The sequence below is a fragment of the Ascaphus truei genome, chromosome 1, assembly GCF_040206685.1.
Source record: "Ascaphus truei isolate aAscTru1 chromosome 1, aAscTru1.hap1, whole genome shotgun sequence".
NCBI classification, from domain to species: domain Eukaryota; kingdom Metazoa; phylum Chordata; class Amphibia; order Anura; family Ascaphidae; genus Ascaphus; species Ascaphus truei.
In genome coordinates, this window is record NC_134483.1 from 488,924,273 (window position 1) to 488,950,463 (window position 26,191).

Genomic DNA, 26,191 nt, shown 5'->3' on the forward strand with positions numbered 1-26,191 from the left:
TTTTATTTTTATTTTTCTTGTGCTTTGTACATATTCATTCACCCCTGACCATAGTATATTATAAGGGTCTGCTGTGCGCCAATATAAGGGACCTTTTGTACCTATCTCAGGTACACTCCCCCATCTCTACATTTTTAAGTACATTACATTCTTCAAGCATTGAAACAAATATACTTTTTATAAAATCCTAAATCTCGTTGGGATATAACATAGTCGTGTGCTTGGTTCACTAGGTAATGTCACACAAGCCCAGCTGATATAAACACTAGTACAATGACACCATGCTTGTTTATAACTTTACACTTTCACCCTTCTGCTCAGGTCTCTTATGTCTGTTAATGGATACAATAATTTCTATACGATTTCAATATAGATATTTATTTATATATTACACACTACAATGATCATATATTTTTTTTAAAGTTTTATTCGTGTTTCTACAGGTATACACTTTAAGCATAAGTATCTGGATATGTTGCACATAAATACCTCTGAGAATAAAATTGACAAGTCATTTCTATATATTTCTGAAATATAACATTCACCATATAGTATAGTTTGTTCATATAGTGCCATGCATCAAACAAGCTTACTTTACATTCTATTTGTTTTCTTCACAGTGAAACTGGTTGAACCCTGATAGCTAAAATAAGCTGGAATTGCTACAGAGTGAAGCAAACATTTTTCGCATTTTTTAATAGATGAAAGTTTGAAACGTAACTGAAAGAGCACTGATTTTGAAAAACAAAAAGGTATAAACATAACAAACTTTTTCAGATTTGCTTACAAAAGTCAAGAAAAAGAACAATGATCTTAATTCCAAATATAAAACAGTACTTAACATGCAGTATTTCTATACATAACATGATTCATTTGTATTAAAATGTACACAGTACACAATATAGTCTAGAAGAAACCTATGTATTTACAGCTGTCCAAAGGCACCATGGTTTTACTGGCTTCTATATTTAGATCTGCAAGTGATTTACTTTTTTAACAGGACTGCAAACCAATTATAGGAATCGCTGAAGTGAATGTAAATAAAATAGTTGGCCCTAGTGAAGGCATACTCTACAAAAACAAAGACAATCTTCCTACAAAAATATCATACCTGGGATATCCCTCATTGGATATATATTAGTAAATATAAAAAGAAAATCTCTTCAGTGCAGTAAAATGCATGTTTCCTTTTTTCCCCAAGCTGTACATTTAGCAGCAAAAATGATGTTAAAACCGAGGCAAGTCACTGCACCGCGATCTGCGGTTTACTGTTTCCGGCGCGGGGGCGCAGCCATTGAACCCGGGGAGGGGTGGAGGAGGTTAAGGGTGAAGACGCAGAGGTTGTGAGTCCGGGAGGAGAGGGATAGATTGCAAACACAGGCACACTTCCCTCCCGTAAGCCGCCTCCCTCCCGTAGCTCCCCTTCTTCCCTCCTCACTGGCTGACTCGTGCACCACGTGACGCGTCAGCGCTTCTGATCACCAGAAGCTTGCAGCACGCAGTCAGCCAAGTCGGAAGGAGCCAGCGGGGACCTCCAGACTGGAGGAAAGGGGCTGGTGGGCCGCACGCGCCGCCGACCGCAGCGGGTCCTTACCCTTAGAATGAAACGTTTAGCTGGATAACAATCTTGGTGTGGGTATATTTTAGTGCTGGGATATGTGTAATAGTAATTGCAGTGTGCACAGTGGTTAGTTCCATTGAAGAGCTTACAATCTAATGTACTGGATCCTGAGACACATAGGGGTCTATTTGTCTATTTACTAAAACTCTCCCAGCTGCATGACTGGGGCAAAATAAGTTCAATAATCAGCACCATATGTATCAAAGAATCCCATTGAAATATATGGGATTTTTTGCTTTACTACGGTATATCTGGTGAAAAATCCTTTGCACTGGTTTTGCCCCAATTTTGCATCCGTAAGACTACAGTAAATAACGACCAAAGAGAAAAGATGGTTTGCTCAAAGCCAAAAAAGGAGGCTCATGAATGCAAATCAATATCTACTTGACTCAATGCACAAGATCTCAGTCAAGTGCCCACACCCAGCCTCCATCAGAAGTATTATTATTATTCACATTATTTGTCGGCATGATTCAAGCTGTACATTCAGGAAACATGTGGCCATTGATATTGCAATATAAGAAAGTCATTGTGATGAGGAGATGTCATTATTTCAGTTCTATAAATAACAAAGGTAGGTCCCATGCAGAAAATGAGTGTCCTACAAAGTTCTTAGTGGAATGACTGCAGACTTCTGCCACATTCCTCTTACAGTGCAGTGAGGTTCTGGGGCGTACAGTCTTGACTTTTAGTCTTGCTGCTTTCATCAGAAATATCCACTGCATTCTCGTGGCATTCCAATGACCGGGGCTTCCCCTCAATGGAGAGCTCTTCATCCTTTTTATCATTGCAGCTCTTACAGCACTTGCATTTTTTACAACAGCAGCAGCAGTATCGTCCACACAACAGAGACATGACGGACATCCCCGCGTCCCAGGGTTTCAGAGAGTGCATCCATTTGGGAAGGAAGTCCCAGGTTTTAAGAAAATCTGGCAGAATTCTTGGACATTTTGACTGCAAAACGTTGATGACAATTGCAACGATGATAAAGAACACGATTGGAACGGCAACTCCTACAAGAACCTGCCAGCCTGCAATCGACAAACCAAAGACCAGCAAAGGCAGCAAGAAGAAGCACAAGATCAGGTACACAATTGCAAACCACCTGTATTTGGCTGTCTTGTTACCAAGTCCTTTAGCCAGTCGAATTGGTATACGTGTAAAAGGAATGGGATAGAACAGGAGGATCCCAGAAATATTGAAGAAAAAGTGACATAAGGCAATCTGAAAAAAATAAAATAATAACTTATTTTAGAAAGGGAAGATAAATATTGGTCATATTTTTAAGTTACGGTAATTATTTGCTATAATGCCTCATGTTACTCTACTTACTGCAGACGTACATTCTGATGTATTTGAAAACGACATGTAATGCAGTTGATAGTATTGCTATGGTTCCACATAAGAATAAAAGATTACGTTAATATATCACTTGTTGCCACTAAAACAAACAAACTGTAAGCCTCTCTGGAAATGGTACGCAGCGACTATAAAATCATATTTTAAGAAATGTCTAGATATCGGTCCTACGTAAAAATATAAAAAGTCAAGTTATAGAAAGAAGTTTACAAGTAAAAGTAATTCATAGATACAAACACAAAAAAGGAGTCTGCACTGCCCAACAGTATTGAATCTATCAAAAGATATATGTGTTGTTAGATCGATTAACAGAATGGAGTAAGGGTGCTACCTACTAATGAAAGGAATACCAGTACTAAACACGAGGTCTGTGAAAAGGTTCACTCACCAACCAAAAGAGGTGCATTATAGGTGCACACCAGAAAAAATGTTAACATATCTTTTAATGAATATATTAAAATGAGATAGCAATATGAAATCAACTGTGTAGTAAGTGTGCAAATAACTGTGAAAGTGGTCAAAAAAGTTAAAAACCAGGATAGAACAGAATGTTCGTATAGTGACCTGTTGTGGCTGTACAAGGACTATTAGAACTATAGTAATAATTAGTAGCCCGAGGGTTAATAACCCCAGTAATGCCAAATAATTAGCAACAGGGACAGAGCCAAAGTAGTGTCTTGATATATATCTCCTAAAAACTTCCCTCCAAATAAATTCACTGACCACTTCGTGGTTGATAGTTTACTGTTCTTTGTGGAGCACACTGGAGATGTGTGTGAGATATGCTAATACAGTATCTAGATTAGCTACATGTGTGAGCAGTGAGCAGCTCAAAAGTATGATGTGACAGTGATACGACCCATCAGGTGGTTAAGCTCAAACTGCTAGAGCTGCTAGCCACAAAAGCAGTGGTTGTGGGTTTACACTTAAATATACTTTGCATAGCATTAGCACATCTGCTACTGTAGTCAGGTACCTCAGGTACGTTCCTTTTTCAGCACAGATGTCTCCCTAATTGAATTGGTGGGAGGTTTAAGGGGATATGCCCCTCTTTAAAGCATTAGTAGGACCACACCTGGAATATGGAGCACAGTTTTGGGCATCACTCAATAGAAAATACATTTTGGAACGATAAAATGTGCAGAGAAGATCCACCAAATTAATTAAGGTGATGGATAATCTGATTAATCTGATTTATGAGGCGAGGCTAGCTAAATTAGATTTGTTTACATTACAAAAAAGGCATCTAAGAGGGGATATGATAACTATATACAAATATATTCGGAGACAATACAAGGAGCTTTCAAAAGGACTATTCATCAAAAGGGCAGTACGAATCACACAGTGTCATCCCTCAAGGTTGGAGGAAAGGAGATTTCACCAGCAAAAAAGGAAAGGAACCTTTACAGTAAGGGCAGTTAAAATGCAGAATTCATTATCCATGGAGACTGTGATGGCAGACACAATAGATATCTTCAAAAAAGGTTGAACATACTTTTAGAAAGGAAAAGTATACAGGGATATACCAAATAAGCAAACATGGGAAGGATGTTGATCCAGACTGGGAGCAGTATTATACTAAAAATACCTTGCAGGCCTCTGCCCAGTAGCGTATGTGAGTCACAGCTTGATGCCAAGTGAACAAAACTATCCAATTCACAAACTGGAATTCATAGCACTCAAGTGGGCTTTAGTTGATAAACTACACAACTTTCTTTATGGGTCTCCTTGGAGGTGCGAACCGACAATAACCCCATGACCTATATTCTGACTTCCACTAAGTTGGATGCCACCGGCCACAGGTGGTTGGCTGCCCTGTCCAGCTACAAGTTCACGCTGAAGTACAAGCCGGGGCCATTGAACATCTTGAACATCTGAGCCGATGCTCTATCCAGAAAGCCTGGACTGATGACAACACCAGGCGATGGCCAGTGGGAAGAAATTCCAGGCCCTGGGATTCGGGCCATGTGCTCCACAGCGGCTATAGTGAAGGACAAAGTTGCCTTTTCCAAACTCAGAGTAGCGGACTCATTGGGGTGTCAGTTAAAGGCACTTCCGGCAGCATACTGCCATCCAGAAGGCATGTCCATCACGCAGGAAACCATAATGAGGTGGAAAGAAATAGTGATACATCAGATGAAAGACTCGGTGGCCAGAGCCATACGTCGAGCTATCCAAGAAAACAACCCTTCCTTAGTGAAGCGTACGGTCGTCATCATCATGAGGGAATGGGACAAGTTCCACATGGACCGTGGCTTTCTCTATTGAGTTGTCCCCTATCTCAACCATCCCAATAGGCTCGTCTTGCCTAGAAGTATGCAGTACGATGTCCTATGATCTTTGCACGACAAGCACGGACACCTGGGGGTGGACAAAACATTCGGTCTAGTAAGAGATAGGTTCTTCTGGCCCAAAATGGGGGAAAAAGTGGAGCGCCATTGCCAGAAATGTCTGCGATGCATACAGTGAAAAACACTACCTACATGCGCAGCCCCAATGGGCCATTTATAAAGCTCTGGTCCCATGGAACTAGTCGGCATGGACTTCCTCTGCATCGAGTACTCGAAGGGTATCAGGAACGTCCTGGTAGTGATAAACCACTATACCCGATACGCTCAAGCGTTCCCACCATGGACCAGAAAGTTCTCACAGTAGTTAAAGTCCTGTGGTAGAAGTACTTCATCCACTACGGGTTACCTAATCAGATGCACTACGATCAAGGGAGAGACTTAGAGAGCAAACTAATTAAACAGCTTCTAAACCTGTTCAACATCGAGAAGTTTTGCACAACTCCCTAACAGAGCTGAGAAGAGTAGAGCACCGTCAAGAACAGGAGTTAGGAGAGGATCCAAATAACAAAAAAAAAAAGCTGTGTGTGCTGTGCACGCGCATAGTAAGTGAAACTTCTTTGACTTTTGTCACAGAAATTGACTTATAACGCGCGTGCTCGGCACACATGTGTCAGTGTGTCAGTCAGTGAGTATGTATGTGTTTGTTTGTGTGTGTGTCAGTCAGTGTATGTATCTGTGCCGGTCAGTGTATGTATCTGTACCGGTCAGTGTGTGTATTTGTGTCAGTCATTGTGTGTGTGTGTGTGTGTGTGTGTGTCAGTGTATGTCTCTCTCTCTCTGTGTTGTGTGAATGTCTCTCTGTGTCGGTCAGTGAGTGTATGTGTGTGTGTCAGTCAGTGTGCGTGCGTATGTGTGTCAGTCAGTGTGTGTGCGTATGTGTGACAGTCAGTGTGCGTGTGCGTGCGCGTGCGTCAAAGTGTGCATGCGTCAGTGTGTGTGTGTATGTGTTTATTGGCAGCAGTACCAGCATCATGAATGTTGAGCGGGTGGGGGAGCTCACAGTGGGGGGGAAGGAATAGGCACATCATTCAGGGGCGGTGTTCGGTACATCACTGGGGTGTGCGTGCGTGTGTCAGTGTGTGTCAGAGTGTGCGCATGCGTGCGTCAGTGTGTGCGCGTGCGTCAGAGTGTGTGCGCGTGCGTCAGAGTGTGTGCGCGTGCGTCAGAGTAAGTGTGTGTGTGTGTGTGTCAGTCAGTGTGTGTGTGTGCGTCAGAGTAAGTGTGTGTGTGTGTGTCATTGTGTGTATGTGTCAGTCAATGTGTGTGTCAGTCAATGTGTGTATGTCAGTGTGTGCGTGTCTGTCAGTGTATGTGTATCTCTCTGTGTGTACACACCGTATGTCTCTCTGTCTGTGTCCTGCCCCCTCTCTCCTGACTCCCCCCAACCCCGACGGAGCTGCGGACCCGGGGGGCTCAGTCTGAGTCTTCTGAGCAGATACCCCCCCCACCCCCTGGCGGCGCACTCAAGCTCCCCCCTTCCCCACCCCCCGGCGGCGCGCTCAAGCTCCCCCCTTCCCCACAACCCGGCGGCGCGCTCAAGCTCCCCCCTTCCCCACAACCCGGCGGCGCGCTCAAGCTCCCCCCTTCCCCACAACCCGGCGGCGCGCTCAAGCTCCCCCCTTCCCCACCCCCCCCCGGCGGCGCGCTCAAACAACCCTATTCCCAGGCGCCGCTGCCAGCCGCTTCTGCGCATGCGTGGCGCGCGGCATGGCAGTGGGCGGGGAACGGCGCCGCTGCCAGCCACTTCTGCGCATGCGTGGCGCGCGGCATGGCAGCGGGCGGCGGAACAGCGGCGCCGTGGCAGTTAGGAGCGGCGGCTATCGCCGCCGCATGTGAGCAACTAGGTGTGGGTGTGTGGGAGGGTGAGGGGTGCGGCAGCGATTAGGAGCGGCGCCGGCGGCTATCGCCGCCGCCATATGTGACAGGGGGGGCGTGTGAGCGGAGCGGTGTCCATTACGTGACGTCACTTCCGTTTCACATTTCGCCCCCCCATCTATCCAGTTTTATCCCATCAGAGGTGCCACTAAAGAAGTTTCACTTCAAAAATCTTTAATGGAGTTTAACACAGCATAGGAAAAACCTCCTACACGTTTCGAACATCTTTTTCTTTGTCAAGGAGTAGAGAAGTAGTGCAGATACATCCTTTTAAATACCCAGCTGATCCGCCTCCGTTTCACGCCAAAAATGCGTGGTGACGTCATGGCGCAACCTCCCGGCGCAAGCGCATCACATAGAGGTGCAGTCGGAGCCACCAGATCCCTGGGGCAGAGCGGCTACGGACCGCCATATGGGACAAAAATAAGGGAAGCAAGGCTATAAGGAACCACAGACAGTGCACAGTCCCAGATAATGTATCAATTCACCTCGATCTGTGATACAGAGGGGGAGGGTTGAAAAAGTGACATCATCTGAATATGGGCAAATCTAATGTTCACAGTAGCTCAATCCCAAATACACATAAGGTTATAAACCATGCATTAATGAGTCATAATTCAAACAAAAAAGGAAATGTATCTGCAGAATACACATTAACCCACAAGGGGTAATAGATAAAAACATGAATTAAAAACAAAAATATACAAAAAAAATCTTAAATAAAAAATAATCTCAAAGAAAATTATTGATGTGTCTAGTAAAAAGAAAACCTAATGCTGATATTGGTGATTCAACATTCATAATGAATATACACTAAAAAAATATAAATTACAAAAATAATTCAAAAAATATATAAAGAAAATCATAATTAAATTAATTCACAAAAAGAATCCAATTTATGATGAATTTATCAGATATAAAGCAGAGCAATAGGAGTAGCCAAAAACTGACATAATTAATTATATGAGATTCCTTAGGCTACAAAGACAATTAATTAATTGGGCCTAAGTAAGAAATCATCAAATTCTGATAAGGATATCCAATATGGGAATCAATATAATTGATATATTATGGAGGCCGGTTTGCCTCCATAATAACAGATCTCACTGAAGTGTTCAATATTGTTTAGATACTTATCTTAGTTAAGTTGTATGTGTATGATATGCATTTTTATTATATAAAACTCTGTACATATGTTGTTCCCAAGCAGGGACGTTGGATTCTCCACCAGAGGGAGGATGTAGCCGAGTCCCCTTCTTACCTGCGGTGGGGGGGGGGGAAAGTCGGGGGGAGGAGGGGCTGCCGGACTACCGGGTTGCTTGACAGAGCTCCGCACTATGCCCGGTGTGCGGGGACTGCCATTTTATGAATCGCACATGCGCAGTACAGGCGATGCACATGCGCTGTGGGTGCCATCTAGATGGCTTCGCAAAGATGCCGCGCGGGACTACAGGTCCCAGGAACCTCAGGGAGGGATATGCTACATGGAGCCAGCCAATAGGGATCAAGGAGCAGGAGGAGAGATATTAGGTTTGGCGCGCAAAGACACAGTGCGTCAGTCGGACGGAGGCAGCGGAGAAGGTAGTGTCCAGGGAGCAGTACTTCCCTGGACTAGGCCTAGTCATTGCCCTTAGGCCCCAGCTAGGCCCTAAGTCACCTCAGTGAAGTGTGCAGGGAAGGCCCCAGATAGGGACGCTTCCCCATTAGCACATAGGGGTGCTGTTGTATCGGTGACCGGACGGCCATGTGGTGCCCTGCAGTCTGGAACCAGGCCACAGGCCGCATAAACATTCACGTGAGAGACTCCAACTGGAGCTCACCCATGAGGCGGATCAGGACTCTAAGGAGGGCTGTTTATGTTGGGATGTAAGGATTTATGTTGCAGGCCCCGCAGCGAGTGACCTGACTGATCCCCACATGACAGCTGCACCTGGTTACAGGAGTGCCCAGGAAGGTGTAAATGCACCAACGGTTCACAGGGGTAGCACTACCTCACACTTGGGTGGGACCGACATTGGGAAGAACACCAGGGTTATTGGTGCCACCGCAGCCTCAGTACTTTGGGGAACTCCCTAAGTGTTCGGACATTGGGTGTACACTGTGGATACAGGAGTACTATTGTTGCATGTGTTTAGTATATGTTATTGTGTGTGTACAGTAAATACTCGTTATATACCTGCATGTGTATTCATGACTGTATTGGTTTCTGTGAGGGGTAATCCTGAAACCGCTGGGATCCCTCATAGGTGGAGGCACTGCACTATAGGAAAAAGAGCTCACCCCAGGATCCAAGTGGCGCAGGCATAGGCCTCCTGTGTGCAACAGGTATAGCAGCATGCGTAGTCGCCCGCGTAATTTCCCTTAGGCATAGGGAAAGGGGGCTACATAAATAAATAGTCAATGATTTCAATGGCAGTCAATGCAGGATTAAGCTCCGATACCACTTTGCCTTAGTTCTTACATTGGAGAAGAATTGTCAGGGGAACTTGCGAAGTTGACAGGTCAGTTGCTAAAAGCTTAAGGCAAGTTAATGCACACACACATTAAAGCTAAAATAACACAACCAATATCAAAATGCTTCAAAATACAAACCTGTACAGAGTTTTGTAAGGTTTCACTTGAACTTGCTAAGGCAGCGAGCAAAGCAGTTGTCGTTGTGCCAATGTTCGATCCAAGCGTCAGTGGGTAGGCTCGCTCTATACTTATTACCCCAATACCTAAAAGAAAACATGCCATGAAACGTTGGAGTTGGCAAATTAAATGTGAAATGAAAATACACTTTGAAGTCAAATGAAAAAAAGACATACCAATAAGGGGTGTCATCGCCGATGTAAAAACCGAACTGCTCTGTACGATAAATGTCATTCCAGCACCAACTACCATCGCCAAGTACCCGGTTACCCATGCGAAAGGGAAGGGAAAATCTACCAAAAAAAACCGACACAAAAAGATAAGTTGTAAAAATCAATGGAAATAGGCACGGAGAGACGGAGAGCGAATATGTTGAGGATCAGTAAGTGTGGCCATGCCTACCATAGTCATCGCGTTTACCCTTTCTCTGCTGACTAACCCCCTTTTAAAGACTGTTTTGTAAAATCCATCTATTTATGAAAGGGAGCAGGTAATAACATATTAAACTGCAATTTGCCTCTTCATAATCACAGTTTATTTCTGGCTCTGTTCTGCAGGTGAGGGCTGCTTAGCACTGAGGATAAATGAGCATTACAGGACCTTTCTTTGCTCATACTTCACTAAGTGCCGAACCCCGATCCGGATTTAACTGCCATTGACTTAAATGCCAATTTGTGGTGTGACACTCTGTATCCGAGCTCAGGGAATCCTGGCGATCTGCTAGGGGCAAAGGATTCAAATGTTCGCTCATAAAGATTCCCTAAAAATGTTAACTACTCTTCTTGTTCTTAAAACAAACAAACAAAAAAAACACTGTTTAGTGTTTCTTTAAACTATTTTTAAAAACGTACTGAAGTTATGAACATTTAAAAACATTGAACTGCCATGATGTCTGTTTGGTGATATAATGTATGACACAATTTCTAGATATTACAGACATCTAATTGTATAAAACTTTCAACTATCTCTAGAGTGCAGGAAGATAGTGTTACTAGCAGTATAGATACTTCTAACAATGTTAATACATCACAAACTCAGTCTCTAATGAAAACTACATTAAAACGGTAAGGCCGCGCCTATAGTGCCGTCAATGGCAACGGCGACACGACGGGCCACCGGCGAAAATTATATTTTGCCGGGCAGCAGCGTCGCAGGTTTCCGGCCATTTGATTGGTTCAAGGGCCGTCACATGAGGCGACAGCCCTTGAAAAATCAAATTGTGACGGCTACCAGTTTTCGCTCCATCGCTCCGTCGCATTGTCGCCGTCGCGCTTACTACAAGCGCATGCGGCGGCAATGCATTTGTTTTCAGGCGACGTCGCGTCGCCGGCACTATAAGCGCGGCCTAAGCTCCTCTCCACTCCCCATCGCTCTCCCCTCCCCCCCCCACTTCCCCTTCTCCACTAGAAGCCCATACAAATTTAAATATTAAATAATGCTAGTAATTGTTACAGAAAAACACTGGGGAAAGATACAAGAACTTGAAGTCTTAATCATTCAGAAAACAGTATTTGTTTTCAATGCATAGTTTAAAGTCATGCTGGGTCTGAAGAAATGTAGATTAATTGTGATACACTATATGTTTTAAAATAATAAACAAAATAACTGTTAACATCACCCACAGTTCAGGATATGCTGATATATTTATCACTCTCTCTCTTTTTTTTTTTTTAATCTTTATTTTAATGCTGAGTTTGTCACTTTATTTAATTGGCATTAACTGTTACCATGACAACCACTGTTTTCCTAATGTGTGTGCATGGCAGTGGTCATTTTAAAAAAGAGTGGGTTTGCTATAAACACCCAAATAATGCTTTGCTATGGCTAAAACAAAGGATTATGTTTATTGATTATATGAATTGCTGCTTTCAACGCGCATTTATTTTTTTAAATTCGCTGGCAAGTACTATTAATTTCATCACTGGGGATCACCCGGCTTGCCGAAATACCTACTGGAGGGGTTCTCAACTCCTGTCCTCAGGACCCCCCCGACAGGTCAGGTTTTAAGGATATCCCTGCTTCAGCTCAGGTGGTTAAATCAGTGGCTCAATCTTCGACTAAGCCACTGATTGAGCCATCCGTGCTGAAGCAGGGATATCCTTAAAACCTGATCTGTTGGGGGGTCTTGAGGATAGGATTTGAGAACCCCAGACATACTGCAAAAAAAGTGAGGAAAAAAAAATAGTCCAGTTCAGGTTCATCTAATTAAAGTAATCAAAAAAATTGTTCTGCAGGCGGTACAAGGAACATGATATAAGCTAGTCATCCCATAAAAAGAAAAAGGGCTTACAGTGATTGCGCTATTTGATTACACATTTATTGGACACTTCATTTGTGCAAAACAGTAGTCAAAAATGGTTAAAAATACCACAATTAAAAGGGTCTGGGGATAATGTACAAGTAGACTTCAGACTTAAATTCACCTACGCAATGTAGTATACATGTATGTTGCACATGCTTCACCTTATTTGCATACAATATAAAGCACTACCTGCTCACAGAGATTGACAGACCGTATCTGGTTACAGTGTTTGCAGTGAATATAAAGTACATTCCTGACACACATTCTAGATTGATTCTATTGTCAAGATCTCATCTTAAAACAATACCCTGCTAGGTCAGACAGACTCCTTATACACACAGGGGAGTAACATACCTCCCAGTGGGTAAAAGGAAATGAAGACACCATAAATTCATCAACTTTACCAGAAGTTCGGAGTCTTCAAAACATCAAATTGGTGTCAATAAAACAGAAACTATGTTTCCAAGTGAAAGGCAGAGGCTGACTGATAGCTGTAAAATTCAGTAGTGCTACTATTTAATGAGGCAAGTGAAAACATATATAGAACCATATGCTGTTGTTGAATCTACAGCAATACGGGGGAGGGGGGGGAATGAGTGGTATAAATCCCATGTTTATTGCCCTATGACTACTCGCAGCAAGAATAAATCATGATACCGCTTTTAAACTGTTGCACAATACATAAAGTATTGATCATACTCATGATTACCACCCTCTCATATGCAGCATCTAATATTCAGCAGTTGATAAAAGAGCTATAAGGTGATTGAGCAAGTCACTCGTTATTAAGGAGTGTGATGAAATAAAATTGAAGCGGTTTAAGTGATACCATAGTCTGCGAGAAACTTGTCAGGTGAGTAGGGAAGGACATCCAAACCAAACATTGTAGGCCTCCAATGTGGAATGTCTATGCGGCTGATATACTACAGATGCTCATGAATGCCGCCCGATGCACGTTTTGCCTTCTGTATCACGGCTTCTTCCAGGGGAATATTTTAGGGGATTTATGCCGCTCATTTCTTTCCCCTATTACTGTAGATTCAACAACAGCATATGGCTCTATATATGTTTTCACTTACCTCATTAAATAGTTACACTACTATATTTTCCAGCTATCAGTCTCCCACGTCCTTTCACTTGTAAACAAAGTGAGGAAAGCAAATACATCTGTGTTGATTTACTTCTGTTTTATTGACACCAATTTGATGTTTTGAAGACTCCGAACTTCTGGTAAAGTTGATGAATTTATGGTGTCTTCATTTCCTTTTACCCACTGGGAGTATGTTACTCCCCTGTGTGTATAAGGCCTCGGCCATGTTACTTGCTTGCTGGCGGAAGCGCGCTGAGGCGCGCTCCCGCTCAGCACTGAGCCCCTACAGCCGCAATTAGAGCGGCTTTAGTAGGGGCTCACCTGCGCTTACGCGCGCTTGCGGAAGCGCAGGTCTTGGGGGAATTTAAAATTCCCCCGCTTGCCGGCGAGACAGGCCGGTCACGTGAGCGGTTCGCCCAATGAGGGCGAACCAGCTCCGTGACGTCACTGGCCCGCCCCCGGCCAGTGACGCGACCGCCCCCGGACCGCCCCCTGACCGCCCCCTGACGGCTGCTGAGAGCGCTTGCGGTAAGCAACCGCAAGGCCAGGGAAAGCACCCGCTTTCCCTGCGCCTCAGCGCGCCTCAGCACGCCAGCAGGGACCGTGGACTCGGCCTAAGGAGTCTGTCTGACCTAGCAGGGTATTGTTTTAAGATGAGATCTTGACAATAGGATCAATCTAGAATGTGTGTCAAGAATTGACTTTATATTCACTGCAAACACTGTAACCAGATAAAGTCTGTCAATCCCTGTGAGCAGGTAGTGCTTTATATTGTATGTGCAATAAACATGTATACTACATCGATTAAGTGAATTTAAGGCTGAATTCTACTTGTACATTATACCCATACCCTTTTAATTGTGATATGTTTAATGATTTGTGTCTGCTGTTTTGCACAAATGAAATGTTTGATTCATTTGTAATCAAAAAGTGCAATAATGGAGCCTCTTTTTCTTTTTATGGGATGACTTTGCGAAATTCTTACCTCTGAAGGTCATGCCGGTAGCAGCCCCGGCTGGGTACGGAATATGGAGGCTCAAATCTCCCGTGGCACAGGAGCCAATAGGAAGCTGCAACGTCATCTGTTGTGGCTTCCTATTGGCCCACTTGATGCGGGACCTTCAAGCATGACGGAGATACCAGCATAACCTACAGAAGTATGTATCTAACGAAGCAGGGTGTCCATGGAGCTGAAATGTGGTTCAGCCTCAGAGACCCCCTGCTTCCCATCTACAGTGGGAAATGCTACTGTAAAGTCCCAATATGTCTCAAACAAAATTAGAATGTCCAGGTCATTGAAAATCTCACTGTTAAAGTGCACACTTAAAAGGATTTCAATTCAATTAACCCATAGCCACTACTTCTGTGACGTTCAGCCACCACCTGTAGACTTATTTGAAACACTAGAATATACACAGAGATCATTATAGCATAAAAATGTAATATTCACCAGTGTTGATGACCTTCTTGATAACAACAGAAACTTGTCCTTTCAGCAACGAGTTCAGAAGTTTGACAATCAATATCAGACAGATGCAAAGAACAAACAGAGACAACGCCAGAAGTATGAGACCCACCGCCAGATCTGGAAGACCGGTGTTTGCAAATATATGTGAACCTGTGTAACAAATAAAAAATATATATTTATTGATCTTTCCTCATCTGTTTCTCCCACCAAAGCGTTCTCCTTTATACAACAAACTTCTGAAGTTGTAATGATCAAGGAAATGATCATGTTGTGTGCTTTGTGGGAAGAGGCATTAATGTCACAGACATTATAATAAGTGAGTGGAATGCTAGACATAGAACCAACAAAAAGGAGGCAACTTTACCCAGCATCCTCTCTGCCTTAGCCACTTGTATAAGCATTATGTGGCTAAAGTACTACTATTTGAGAATGCAGGTTACAGATTGTGTCTGTAAGACTTATATTAACTGTGTGCGTTGGTAAAATATGTCCACCTTTGTACTTACAGCTACTCATTACTGATTCATAAACCTCAGTCACTGACACATTTCCATTCTCCCAGCAAAGTTCAAAAGAGGCGCAAGTTTCGTTGTCTGACAGAGTTCGATTAATCAAAATCTGTAAGTCATAAGAAACACATTTATTGCATTTATAGATTTTTTTCTACGACCTAACTGATTGTTACATAATTTATTTATGTTTCAGGTAAACTATCAATCAATTAATTATTTCTAATGTTTTTCAATTTCCTAAATGAGGACCTTGTCAACTGAAGGATTTGTGCCCAAACTTACTAGGCATCTTGTGGGTCAAATATATGATCACCTGCGCTTCATCCATGTAAGGAGCATGCAGCTAGGTGAAAAAATTGGCCATACAATAGTGAAAAAACGGAAAGTGAATCCCTGCGCTTCTGCCTAATGGGTTAACAATATATGTGAAATAAATATATATACTTGATGTGCAAATCTATGAGATAAAGGAGACTTTTAGTTACATCCTTTTATCAAATAATGCCCAAGCCTGCTACCAAACGCCAAGGTAAGTCTCATAGGCAGGTCCCTACACTGACTGCAACTAGTGTTATGTAAAAATGCCTCAAATGGGGTTAAAATGTACAAGCATTAAAAACTGGTTAATACCAGTGAGAACACTTTCATGTGAAGTGAATGGTGGTAATCCAGGGACCATACTGAAACTCAACTGGAGCTGCACCTTGCAAACCCTTTTTAACATGATCGGTTATTATTGTCAGGAAATGGCTCAGAATGTGTTATTCTTGTTATGTGAATGGGTTTCTGTTTGTTTGATGACCTCAAAACACCAGGGTCATTGAACATAAATACAACCAACACATATTGTAAATATACTGTACATATTTCTAGAGTAAAAAAAAGTGAATCCTGTCACTAACAGAGGAGTTTGTATAAAGGGGTAATATATAAAATGCCTTCGTTTCCTACCTTATCACCAGTTTTACAAAAACTCTTGATCAGACTTTTGTTTTGTGCTGTTTCCACTCCATTTGCAATGTCTTGTATGACACTTTTATCAAGCTACGATACACAAAAAAGGTCAAATGAAATAATACCGTTATTATTAATAACCCATTCTAAGGCGAGGGGGTTATTTCTGAAGATTGATTGTTGGAAACTTAAATAAGATAATAGGCTCATTAACATACCTGAATGATTACTTTTGTGAGGGGCTCTGTGATAACCTTTAGCATGTCTGGTGCATCTTCCCCTGTCTTTATGTTGAACGTTCTAACAATAGCACTCGTAAGGTGTAATAAATACCCAGTGGCTATTTCAAGTGGCAGCAGAATTAACACTGAGAGCCAATTAAAGAAATCATGGACTGTGGCTCCTGCAAATGCTCTGTAAAAATAAACAAAATGCATGTCATTAGTTCCAGAAACCTGCATCCCTTCCGAAAAGAAGTAACTTAGATTGTAAGCTCTCCTTTTTCCTAATGTTACTTTTATGTCTTGAGCGGTTATTCACCTTTTGTGTTATATTATTATGTCACGTGTATTACGGCTGTGACGTGCTATGTACCTGGATGGCGCTATATAAATAAGTCACCACAAAAAATGCTCTTACATCAACATTTCCCCATAAAAGAAAGTTTTCAGGGTGAATCCCAAGTAAGTATTTGCTCATGATGAAAAAAGTAAAAATGTGAGTATTACAGAAAGTATTTGTTTGAACCCGCTAAATGGGCCTACAACTTTAAGCGGAATACATAACATTCTTCATAGCACAATGTGCAATGCAATTACAAGCCCCTTTTCACTAATGTTGGATGTTTTTAATTCTGATGTAGTTTTAATATATAGCTACTGTTTACATTTGACAACGATTTCTAACACATAACATATACTGTATAATACCATTAACACAGTTTAAAATATGAACTCCTTCATATTTGATTTACATTGCCTGTTTATCTGCTCCGCTTAGCCAACATGATCAACGTAGTGATCAGGCACTTTATAGTATCCCATGGAATTACCATAGGACACACAGAAGACCCTGAAATGTATATTTATTGTTCTACGTCTTTATCCATTCCAGATAATTGAGAGAAAACTACAGGACATTGTACCTTCTAAATTCATTCCGATCTCCAGACTGCATAAGAGCCACAATTGTATTAGTAACAGATGTACCAATGTTTGCTCCCATAATGATAGGAATAGCAGCTTTGACTGTTAAAACTGTTAAAACACAGACAAATACATAAATATGTTAACATTATGTTGTATTACAGTAGTTAGAATATTTAATGAGAAACAAAAAATTGCAGAATGTGTTTGTTGCATGAATTCTTGTTGACATCAAAAGCTGTTGAATATTTAGATAAAACTTTTTTAGATCAAAATTATTTAATCCAACAATAGAACAATACTATTGACAATTTGAAAGATATGATTTAGCACTGTAGCATGATGAAGTCGTATAATATTGATGAGTGGCACCAATGTAGGATCTGTAGTGATATTCCATATTGCAGGGGTGCGGACAGCGTGATTATTTTCAGGGGGGTGCAGCGGTTGCAGAGGCCACGCTCTCTTCCCCAAAGCATTAAATGCCGGGGGATCACGTGAGGCCTCTGTAACTTCACTTACCTTTTCTCCGGCGATGACTCGTCATGGCAACGCGGTGCCAAATGACGCCGCTGGGTGATGTCGCGTTGCCATGGCAACGTGACCCTGCGGCGTCATTTGATGCCGGAGACATGGTAAAGAGGGAGGCGCAGACAGGGGAGAAAGTTTGCGCACCACTGCCATATTGCATAATGTAGTCACACTTACTGTTTGATGACACCATGCTGACTACAATAGATGTGGATGTGCTCGAGCTTTGTACCATGACAGTTACTAGGACTCCAATAACAAGTCCAGCAACAGGATTAGACAGCACAGAGTGGTTCTTGAAAATATCTCCTGCAGCTTTTCCTGTGAAAACGCATTGATGTGATTAGACAATCCTTCCCAAATTAATACAATAGCATGCTTCTTCAATGATTTTCAACTTTTGTTTGGCTAAGGAAGCCTATAATTATATTGTGAAATTCCCCCAACCCCAACCCTCTCTAATAGCATGTCTGAGATCAGATGCATTGTAAGGAACCCCAACCCTCTCTAATAGCGCGTCTGAGATCAGATGCATTGTAAGGAACCCTAACCCTCTCTAATAGCGTGTCTGAGATCAGGTGCATTGTAAGGAACCCCAACCCTCTCTAATAGCATGTCTGAGATCAGATGCATTGTAAGGAACCCTAACCCTCTCTAATAGCGTGTCTGAGATCAGATGCATTGTAAGGAACCCTAACCCTCTCTAATAGCATGTCTGAGATCAGATGCATTGTAAGGAACCCTAACCCTCTCTAATAGCATGTCTGAGATCAGATGCATTGTAAGGAACCCTAACCCTCTCTAATAGCGTGTCTGAGATCAGGTGCATTGTAAGGAACCCCAACCCTCTCTAATAGCATGTCTGAGATCAGATGCATTGTAAGGAACTCCAACCCTCTCTAATAGCTTTTCTGAGATCAGATGCATTGTTAGGAACCCCAACCCTCTCTAATAGCACGTCTGAGATCAGGTGCATTGTAAGCAACCCCAACCCTTTCTAATAGCGCGACTGAGATCAGGTGCATTGTAAATTCTTCTGTATTTGCTACAAATTTCAAATGACCTGAAAATTGCAGGGTACCCTTTAGGGATACCTGGGGAACCCAAGGGTTCCTAGGAACTCCTGTTGAAAAACAATGTTCTATAACATAACAAAATGAACCACACGTTAGATATAATTAATCACTTAGCTGTAGATTTGTGAATTACGAGTTCATGGAATTATATAACCAGTATATGCATGCAACCCCTACCACTGAGTATCAAGAGACCTGCCATCTTTAAAAATGTGAAATCATTTATATTTAGTGGTTCCAAGGATATGGAAACCACTCTAATTTCATAAAGAAGAAAATACAATATTTAATATGTACATAAAACATAATAGTATGTATTATAAGTACATAAATATGTGGAATTGTGCATGCCATTTTTGGAGGAATTATACATGTGTATGTTGATGTAAGTCAATGATGAAGTAAGTGGGTGTATCTGATTTTAAAATGTTTAGCCAATACTAAAACCAAGAGAAATGCGCATCTATTTTTCTACTTGTAAAGTTCTCTTACCTCCTACTAACTGAAAAGCTGAGCTCAATACATCCAAGGAGCAGATGAAAAAATACAGCAAAGTCACCAAGAGAATGCCCTTTATTATACCCGTTAGCACAGATAGTATTCGCTGTTTTGTGTTCATTTCTGTGAAAACAGGAAAATAGAAATTATTTATGGGCGAAAACATCCTATTTTCTATTATGCATTTTTAGTTTCGTGTTATGCTGGAGACTTCATTTCCTTGCATGCAACTTTAGGGCCGTTCATTTAAATAGGCCAATGGTATTTATATAGCACTTTCTGAATTCTGTCAAGACAATTATTAAAAATATATCAGCAGTGTAGTGAGCTATTCTAATGCCCCTAATGGTGACTTTATTGCATCAAATCCTGAAACAGAAGAATGATTCCCCTGAAACGATGGGTATTTTCTCTGTTTTGTTTCTCAGTTTTCAACCTATTTTGTACTTGAGGATCCAAGTGTGTTAGGCTAAGGCCCCGCTCCCAGAGTCAGCGCGACCGCACTGCAGACAGGCGGGGCGCTGACATACACAGACCACGATATGCGGTCTGTAGGGAGCCGGAGCGGGAGGTGGGCGGGAGTGGGAGGCTTGAGCGGGAGGGGGGGCGTGGCTTGAGCGGAGGGACCCGCTACTCTCCCCCCCCTCCACGGCTCGGGCTGCTGATTGAAGGTAAGTAAAGCAACACACACACACATACACACAGACAGGCACACACACACGCAGGCACTCATACACACACGCAGGCACTCATACACACACACACACACACACACACACACAGACAGGCACTCAGACACACACACACTCAGACAGAGGCAGGCACTCACGCACTCAGGCACACACATACACACACACAGACAGTCACTCGCGCTGCTTTCATTCCACACTCCTCCCCGCTCCCCGAAGCCTCTCCTCCTCCCGAAGCCTCCCCTCCCCATTGGCTCACAGCCACACCACGTGACGCGTCAATGCTAGGGATCACCATTCTCTTGTATCCCATAGCGGCTGACGCGCCACAGCGTGTAGTAACCTGTGCAGCCAGGGGGGACCGGCTCCGCAGGATTCCCCTGGTGGTGGGGAACTCGCGTGTGGCCGCCCGCGCCACCGAGCGCAGCGGGACCGAGGCCTAAGGCCCCACTGCCTCAGACAGCGCGCCCGCACAGCATACAGGTGGCGCGTTGAGAGGCACTTCATGCTATCTCCGGTCCACAGGGAGCATTTTTGCGTGCAGGGGGAAGGGGGGGCGTGGCCAAAACGGACCGAGGGGGCGCTGCCATGATGAGGGGGCGCGGTCATGATGAGGGGGCGGGGCCAGGACGGACACCGGCCAAACTAATATATGTTTGTTTTCCCCCCTGAGCCTCATACCAGAAATCTTTGCACAAACACTTTCCTTCCCAAACAATTCAGGCATTAACACAGGGTGTTTGCAAAGGCAGTGGGTCTGCAGAGGGGAGAGTGAAACAACACACGCAGTCAGACTAGTTCCTGCTCAGTGAAGTGCCCCTCTGATTGGCCGGCTCAAAATAAAAAAAACACAACACATGGAGCTCAGCATTCACTCCTCCCTCCTCCCTCCTCCCTCCTCCTCCCTCCTCCCTCCTCCTCCCTCCTCCCTCCTCCCTCCTCCCTCCTCCCCCCTCCTCCCTCCTCCCCCCTCCCCCTCCCCCTCCTCCCTCCTCCCTCCTCCCTCCTCCCTCATGAAACTGGGCCGGCCAAAAGTAAAAAAAAAAAAAAAACAAGCCATGACACGCACACAGCTCAACAGGCCGCCTCCCTCCTTCCCTGCTCCCCTCCTTACCTCCTCATTGGCTCACACGCGCACCACGAGACGCGTCAACGCTTCAGAACACCACCTTCTGGTAGCAGTTGCCGGCTGACGCGTCACAGCACGTAGTCAGCCACAGAGGGAGGAGGCAGCGGGGACCAACAGATTGCAGGTAAGGCCTCGGCCAAGGCTCCTGCTGGCGTGCGGAGGGTGCTTTCCCTGGCCTTAAACAGCGCGCCGTCCGGGGGCCTCGGCGGGCGGGCCAGTGACGTCACGGAGCTGGTTCGCCCTCATTGGGCGAACCGCTCACGTGACCGGCCCTGCGCTCCGGCAAGCGCTTGATTTAAAAAATTACCTAAGACCTACGCTTCCGCGCGCTTACGGAAGCGTAGGCGAGCCCCTACTAAAGCCGCTCTCATTGCGGCTGTAGGGGTTCACTGGTAAGTACCAGCGCGCCTCAGCACGGGTCAGCGTGTAAGCACTGACCATGCCCGAGGCCTAAGAGGCTGGTGGCGCACGCGCGCACCGCCGGACGCAGCGGGACCAAAGCCTTATCTTAATTCTGGTACAGTATATTCATTTTGACTGCTGCAGTGCTCATTGTCGGCTGGTCACTGGATTTGTCAGTACACTGTTCCTTGCTAAGATTATTGACTTTTGTGTTCAATTGTTTTGATTATTTCAGACTGCATCCTTGTTATTATTTATTTGTACATAAAGACACAAGCAAAATATTTCCTGTGAAGATGGATTTACTCTTGGAACTTGAGATGCAGGAAGACTATTTATATATGTGTCCTATTCCAGGGATGCTCAACTCCAGTCCTCAACCCCCTCCCCTGGAGCTGGGACTGATTGAGCCACCTGTGCTGAAGCAGGGGTAGCCTGAACACCTGACCCTTTGGGGGGACTTGAAGACTAGAGTTGAGCACTCCTGTCCTATTCACTGCTGAACTTGTTTTTCAAGAGATGCTACATTTTATGCATTTTATATTTTAAAAAGTAATACCGAAATTAAACATGATGCAAATTAAAACTGGTGCTTACTTGTAAGTATTCATATATTTTATCCAAATTAGTCCATCTTAACTGGCAAGAAACACAGAAGGTATAAAAGTAATTTATTAACAGCAAGTTGATTTAGACCTTGTTTAACAGTGAGTGAAAGGATAAGGAAATTCCATTAAAATCCAATAAAGAGTGCCCAATTGATTTTACTAAACACAAATAAATGACAATTTTACTTATCTGATGTCATATTTTTTTTCTTGTATTACAAGAAAACGATTGCTTAATTGTACAGCAATAAAATAACCAGTAATTGCCATACGTGCCTGACCACTTCGGCCCCATACTCTTGAGTTCCGGCATGTCCCAAGGATCCACCTCTTCAGCTTCAGGTGTGTTACTGCATAGGGTAAGAGTGGAGTATGAAAGCGGCAGTTCACTTCCAGTGCCAGTTGAAGCGCTCTCTGCAAGAAGAGACAGAATGATAATAATTATCTGACATACTCAGCAGACCTAGAAAGCCTCATAAGTCATTATAATGAAAGACTTGCCTTCTTGATTTGCATTGCTGTCAGTAGACCAAGTAGGCTGCTTGGAGGCATCTGCAAGATCTTCTGGACGTGGCGCCATTTTCTGTTAACGATACAGAAACATAATACTGTCACGTACAAAATATCCTACAATTACTAAAACGATTATCTGTGTCTTCAAGACCCGGTTAAACACCCAAAGCAATAATCAAGAACCATATCGGCACAGCAGCTCCATACCTGTTCCCTGTCTCGGTGTAACTGAACCTCCATTTAAATATAATTTCCATTTATTTAACACTTTGGTTTTTTTTTAAAATCAGGACAAATTCCTGTCTAGGTAATGTCTTTGTTTTCGTTATCGCAGTGTCAGTGGCACTACCCATTCAACATACAGTACTAGGAGTAGCATTTCTGGTGCTATTGTTTGCATGACACTGCAAGAGGTTACAGTGATGTCATCTCAGTCACAAGAAGACAGATAGTTTTGGTCAAGATAACACAGATCATTGTGTAATTGGCTAAATACACAAAGCTGGATGAATGAAATGCCAAGACAATTGTGCTCCTACTAACACCTGATACATTTGCTGCTGGACCATACAAAGAAACACCAGAATGATTAAACAATGGCAAATTCTATGAATGGGGCTTCAAAAACAATTCTTAAGAGGTCTAAGTAGAAATATTTTATTCAGGTAAAAAAAAAGGTTTTTTTTCACTCAAATGCAAAGCATTTCAGCTGCATGACATTACACGGACAGTATTGTATAGTACTGGGTAGTACTGAGAGGTAGTTTTACGGAAGTTAAATACTACAGTTTCACATCTCAGTGATTAAATTAAAATATTGCAAAGCACCAATATGGTAGAAGTCAAGTTATGTTATTAGTGCAGTTCTGATTGTTATTATTTTAGCATGTTATTAAACATTTGAGTCACCTTTTCTTTTACAGCATAAAAACACAGTATGTTAAGATCTATTAACATTATGCATAACATGGGTACATGAGCAATTATCTATATGCTAAACAAAGGAATCATTGTAAGTTGATATAAGAATTTCAATGAGCTATTGTGAGCAAAACGGAAGACGTCATTGAAGAATATTTTGACATTTCACCTTTTTTGGCAAAAGACTTCTCAACGCAGGATTCAGTTCAAAACTATTTCACAGTGAGGGAATGAATGAATGAAGCTTTGGGGATATTAATCAGCTGGTGATATGGAGACTTGTAGAAAACTTAGGGAAGTTATATAGTGCCGTGCGCGTGCGCGCGCGCAGATTTTTAGTTGGCTGACGGCAGAGTGTGTGTGTGTGTGTGTGTGTGTGTGCGCGCGTGTGTGTGCGCGCGTGTGTGTGCAGAAGTTAAAAAATATATATTTATTAAAGTTTTTTTTTTCTTTAAAAAATCTATCTAGGCATTACATTCACTCACACAACCCATGCACACACATATACTCACACATACACACACATATATACATTACCTGCAGCTCCTGGCACTATATACAGGAAAAGCATGCGGCACGTGCACGCGCATTCGCTTAGGAACGCACGGCCGCATCCTGTATATAACAGCCCTAAGACCGTGCTTCCTAAGAAACATTTGAACGTGAGAAGATGAAATAGTGCAGGGATAATTGGTAATGTTATCTTTTAAGGCAAGACAGTGAGCATTGATCTCATATCTGATAACAAACCACCAAGACACTAAAATAGTTTATTGACCAATTACACATTGTTCTTAGTAGATCCCGGAATGTCTTACAGAAGCAAATCATGAATGGTCTTCCCAGCAGTAATGAGCACAAAAAGGAAATGGCATGTTACAGTGCTATACACTGATTTGTATTCAAAAAGCCACAATGAGTGGTGCTGGGAATTTATTTTGTGCTTGCTTTTTTGTCCTGAATGAAGGATAATATTCTATAGGTTTTTCTAAACCACAAATCTAAGAATCTGGTTAGGTTTAATTGGATAGATTATATTAAACAGTATATAACTCTGTGGTGTAACCTTGTCGCAAAAGTACCGCAGGGCAATGTTTTATAATCACAGTATTGAATTATATGCCATTAATTGAACTATACTTTGCCTGCAATGGGTTAAGTGCTTAGTTACGTAGCAGCTTGTTTTAAGCGTAAAGATCGCATAATTATAATTCTACGGCCTGCGACGTTAATGATATTATTGTGGATTTAAGAACCCATAGCATAACAATCTGCACAACAGTGACATTGTTGTGGAGAACCGATGCTTATATTTATAATCTGCCCATGAAAATAAAGATCCTACAAAAATATGTTACTGTAGGTTTCTTTTTCTACCCTTCACTGCTAGAGAGGAGCGATGCGTTATAGGCCCATTGATCACAAATGAGTTTATTCCTCCTCACAAATGATATAACACACATTTGTATTTTACTTTTTCTTTCCCACAAGAGAAAATAAAGACAGCAACAACATTTTTAACCCATCTGGTCCCTAGAAATGTAAATATTTACACATATGAGTCCAGAATGTTACATCTTGCAAAAGCAAGGTAATAATCACTGTAAGAAGCTCACATTCGTGAAAAATATCTTGTTTATCATTCCGATGCTGTTTTTGTGTCCTTGTTGCACCATAGATGTAACATGTTCCTTTCACTAATGCCCAGATATACTAAATAGTGTTAGCTTAGCCCACCCCAACGCCTATTTGCTCCACGTGGTCATAACGAACCTTGGCAACTAAACTGTGCTAAGCACTAGTACAGCTCACAACATCCCTATCAAAGTATAACAAAGCAGCATATATAAAATAATATGTGCGCACTAAACATAAGTGATTCTTTCATTTGAATCTTACAAGATGCACATCCTGTTTAATGCAATTATTTTTTAAGTACAGCCTGTGCCATCTCCAGCAGAACTACCTTAACCTGCTTGGCCAGCGATACATAATTACTAGCGCAAGAGTTAGGATGAAAGAAATTATAGATCTTCAACAATATATTATCCTTGCACCTCGGAGGAAAAAATAATAAAATCTATCTGCATTCACTGTAATAAACTGGAACATATTTCAGTGAGCAGGTAAACTGTTCAGTAAGTCAGCAAAGCATCTTATCCTCCACCTGCCACCACTGGGTACATTGGTATGAGTTCCCACAGCCATCGCATGCATTATGATAACTAAAAGCATAAATATGCTTCAAGCGCAGAGGAGACCCACATGTTTCCCTGCAAAACAATGCATGCACTTTACAGTACAGTAAGTACCTTTTCATCCATGATAGTTATATTTAAAGTTGCACTGGAGAGAAGTACTGGAAGGCAATAATTGTTAAAATGTCAAAAACTGAAAATCTCATACGGTCGGCACTTGAAATAATAGCTTTCAACATTCATCTTTGAAGAACATACAATAACTATTTGTATTCGCTCTACTACCTGGATAAATAATTATCTTAAGAAACGGAAAGT

At 42.6% G+C, this 26,191-nt stretch overlaps 1 protein-coding gene across 4 annotated transcripts in view; it reads right to left on the bottom strand.

The window, feature by feature from the left end:
* Positions 1 to 409: 409 nt before the first annotated feature.
* Positions 410 to 26,191, bottom strand: part of SLC34A2 (solute carrier family 34 member 2) — a 30,015-nt gene continuing 4,233 nt past the window's right edge. Inside the window, exons 2-14 of one of the 4 annotated variants that reach the window (XM_075568332.1) lie at positions 25,988 to 26,034; positions 22,743 to 22,824; positions 22,518 to 22,655; positions 19,408 to 19,536; positions 18,017 to 18,160; positions 17,308 to 17,419; positions 16,382 to 16,577; positions 16,161 to 16,253; positions 15,204 to 15,315; positions 14,680 to 14,847; positions 10,014 to 10,130; positions 9,799 to 9,923; positions 410 to 2,845 (exon numbers count right to left, since the gene is read on the bottom strand). In XM_075568332.1, the coding sequence (XP_075424447.1) occupies positions 2,270 to 2,845; positions 9,799 to 9,923; positions 10,014 to 10,130; positions 14,680 to 14,847; positions 15,204 to 15,315; positions 16,161 to 16,253; positions 16,382 to 16,577; positions 17,308 to 17,419; positions 18,017 to 18,160; positions 19,408 to 19,536; positions 22,518 to 22,655; positions 22,743 to 22,824; positions 25,988 to 25,999 (2,004 nt within the window). In that variant the 5' untranslated portion in view covers positions 26,000 to 26,034 and the 3' untranslated portion in view covers positions 410 to 2,269. Of the gene's footprint in view, positions 2,846 to 9,798; positions 9,924 to 10,013; positions 10,131 to 14,679; positions 14,848 to 15,203; positions 15,316 to 16,160; positions 16,254 to 16,381; positions 16,578 to 17,307; positions 17,420 to 18,016; positions 18,161 to 19,407; positions 19,537 to 20,783; positions 20,900 to 22,230; positions 22,254 to 22,517; positions 22,656 to 22,742; positions 22,825 to 25,987; positions 26,035 to 26,191 lie in introns of those variants that run through there. The other 3 variants (XM_075568341.1, XM_075568358.1, XM_075568351.1) reach the window with 3 other exon arrangements.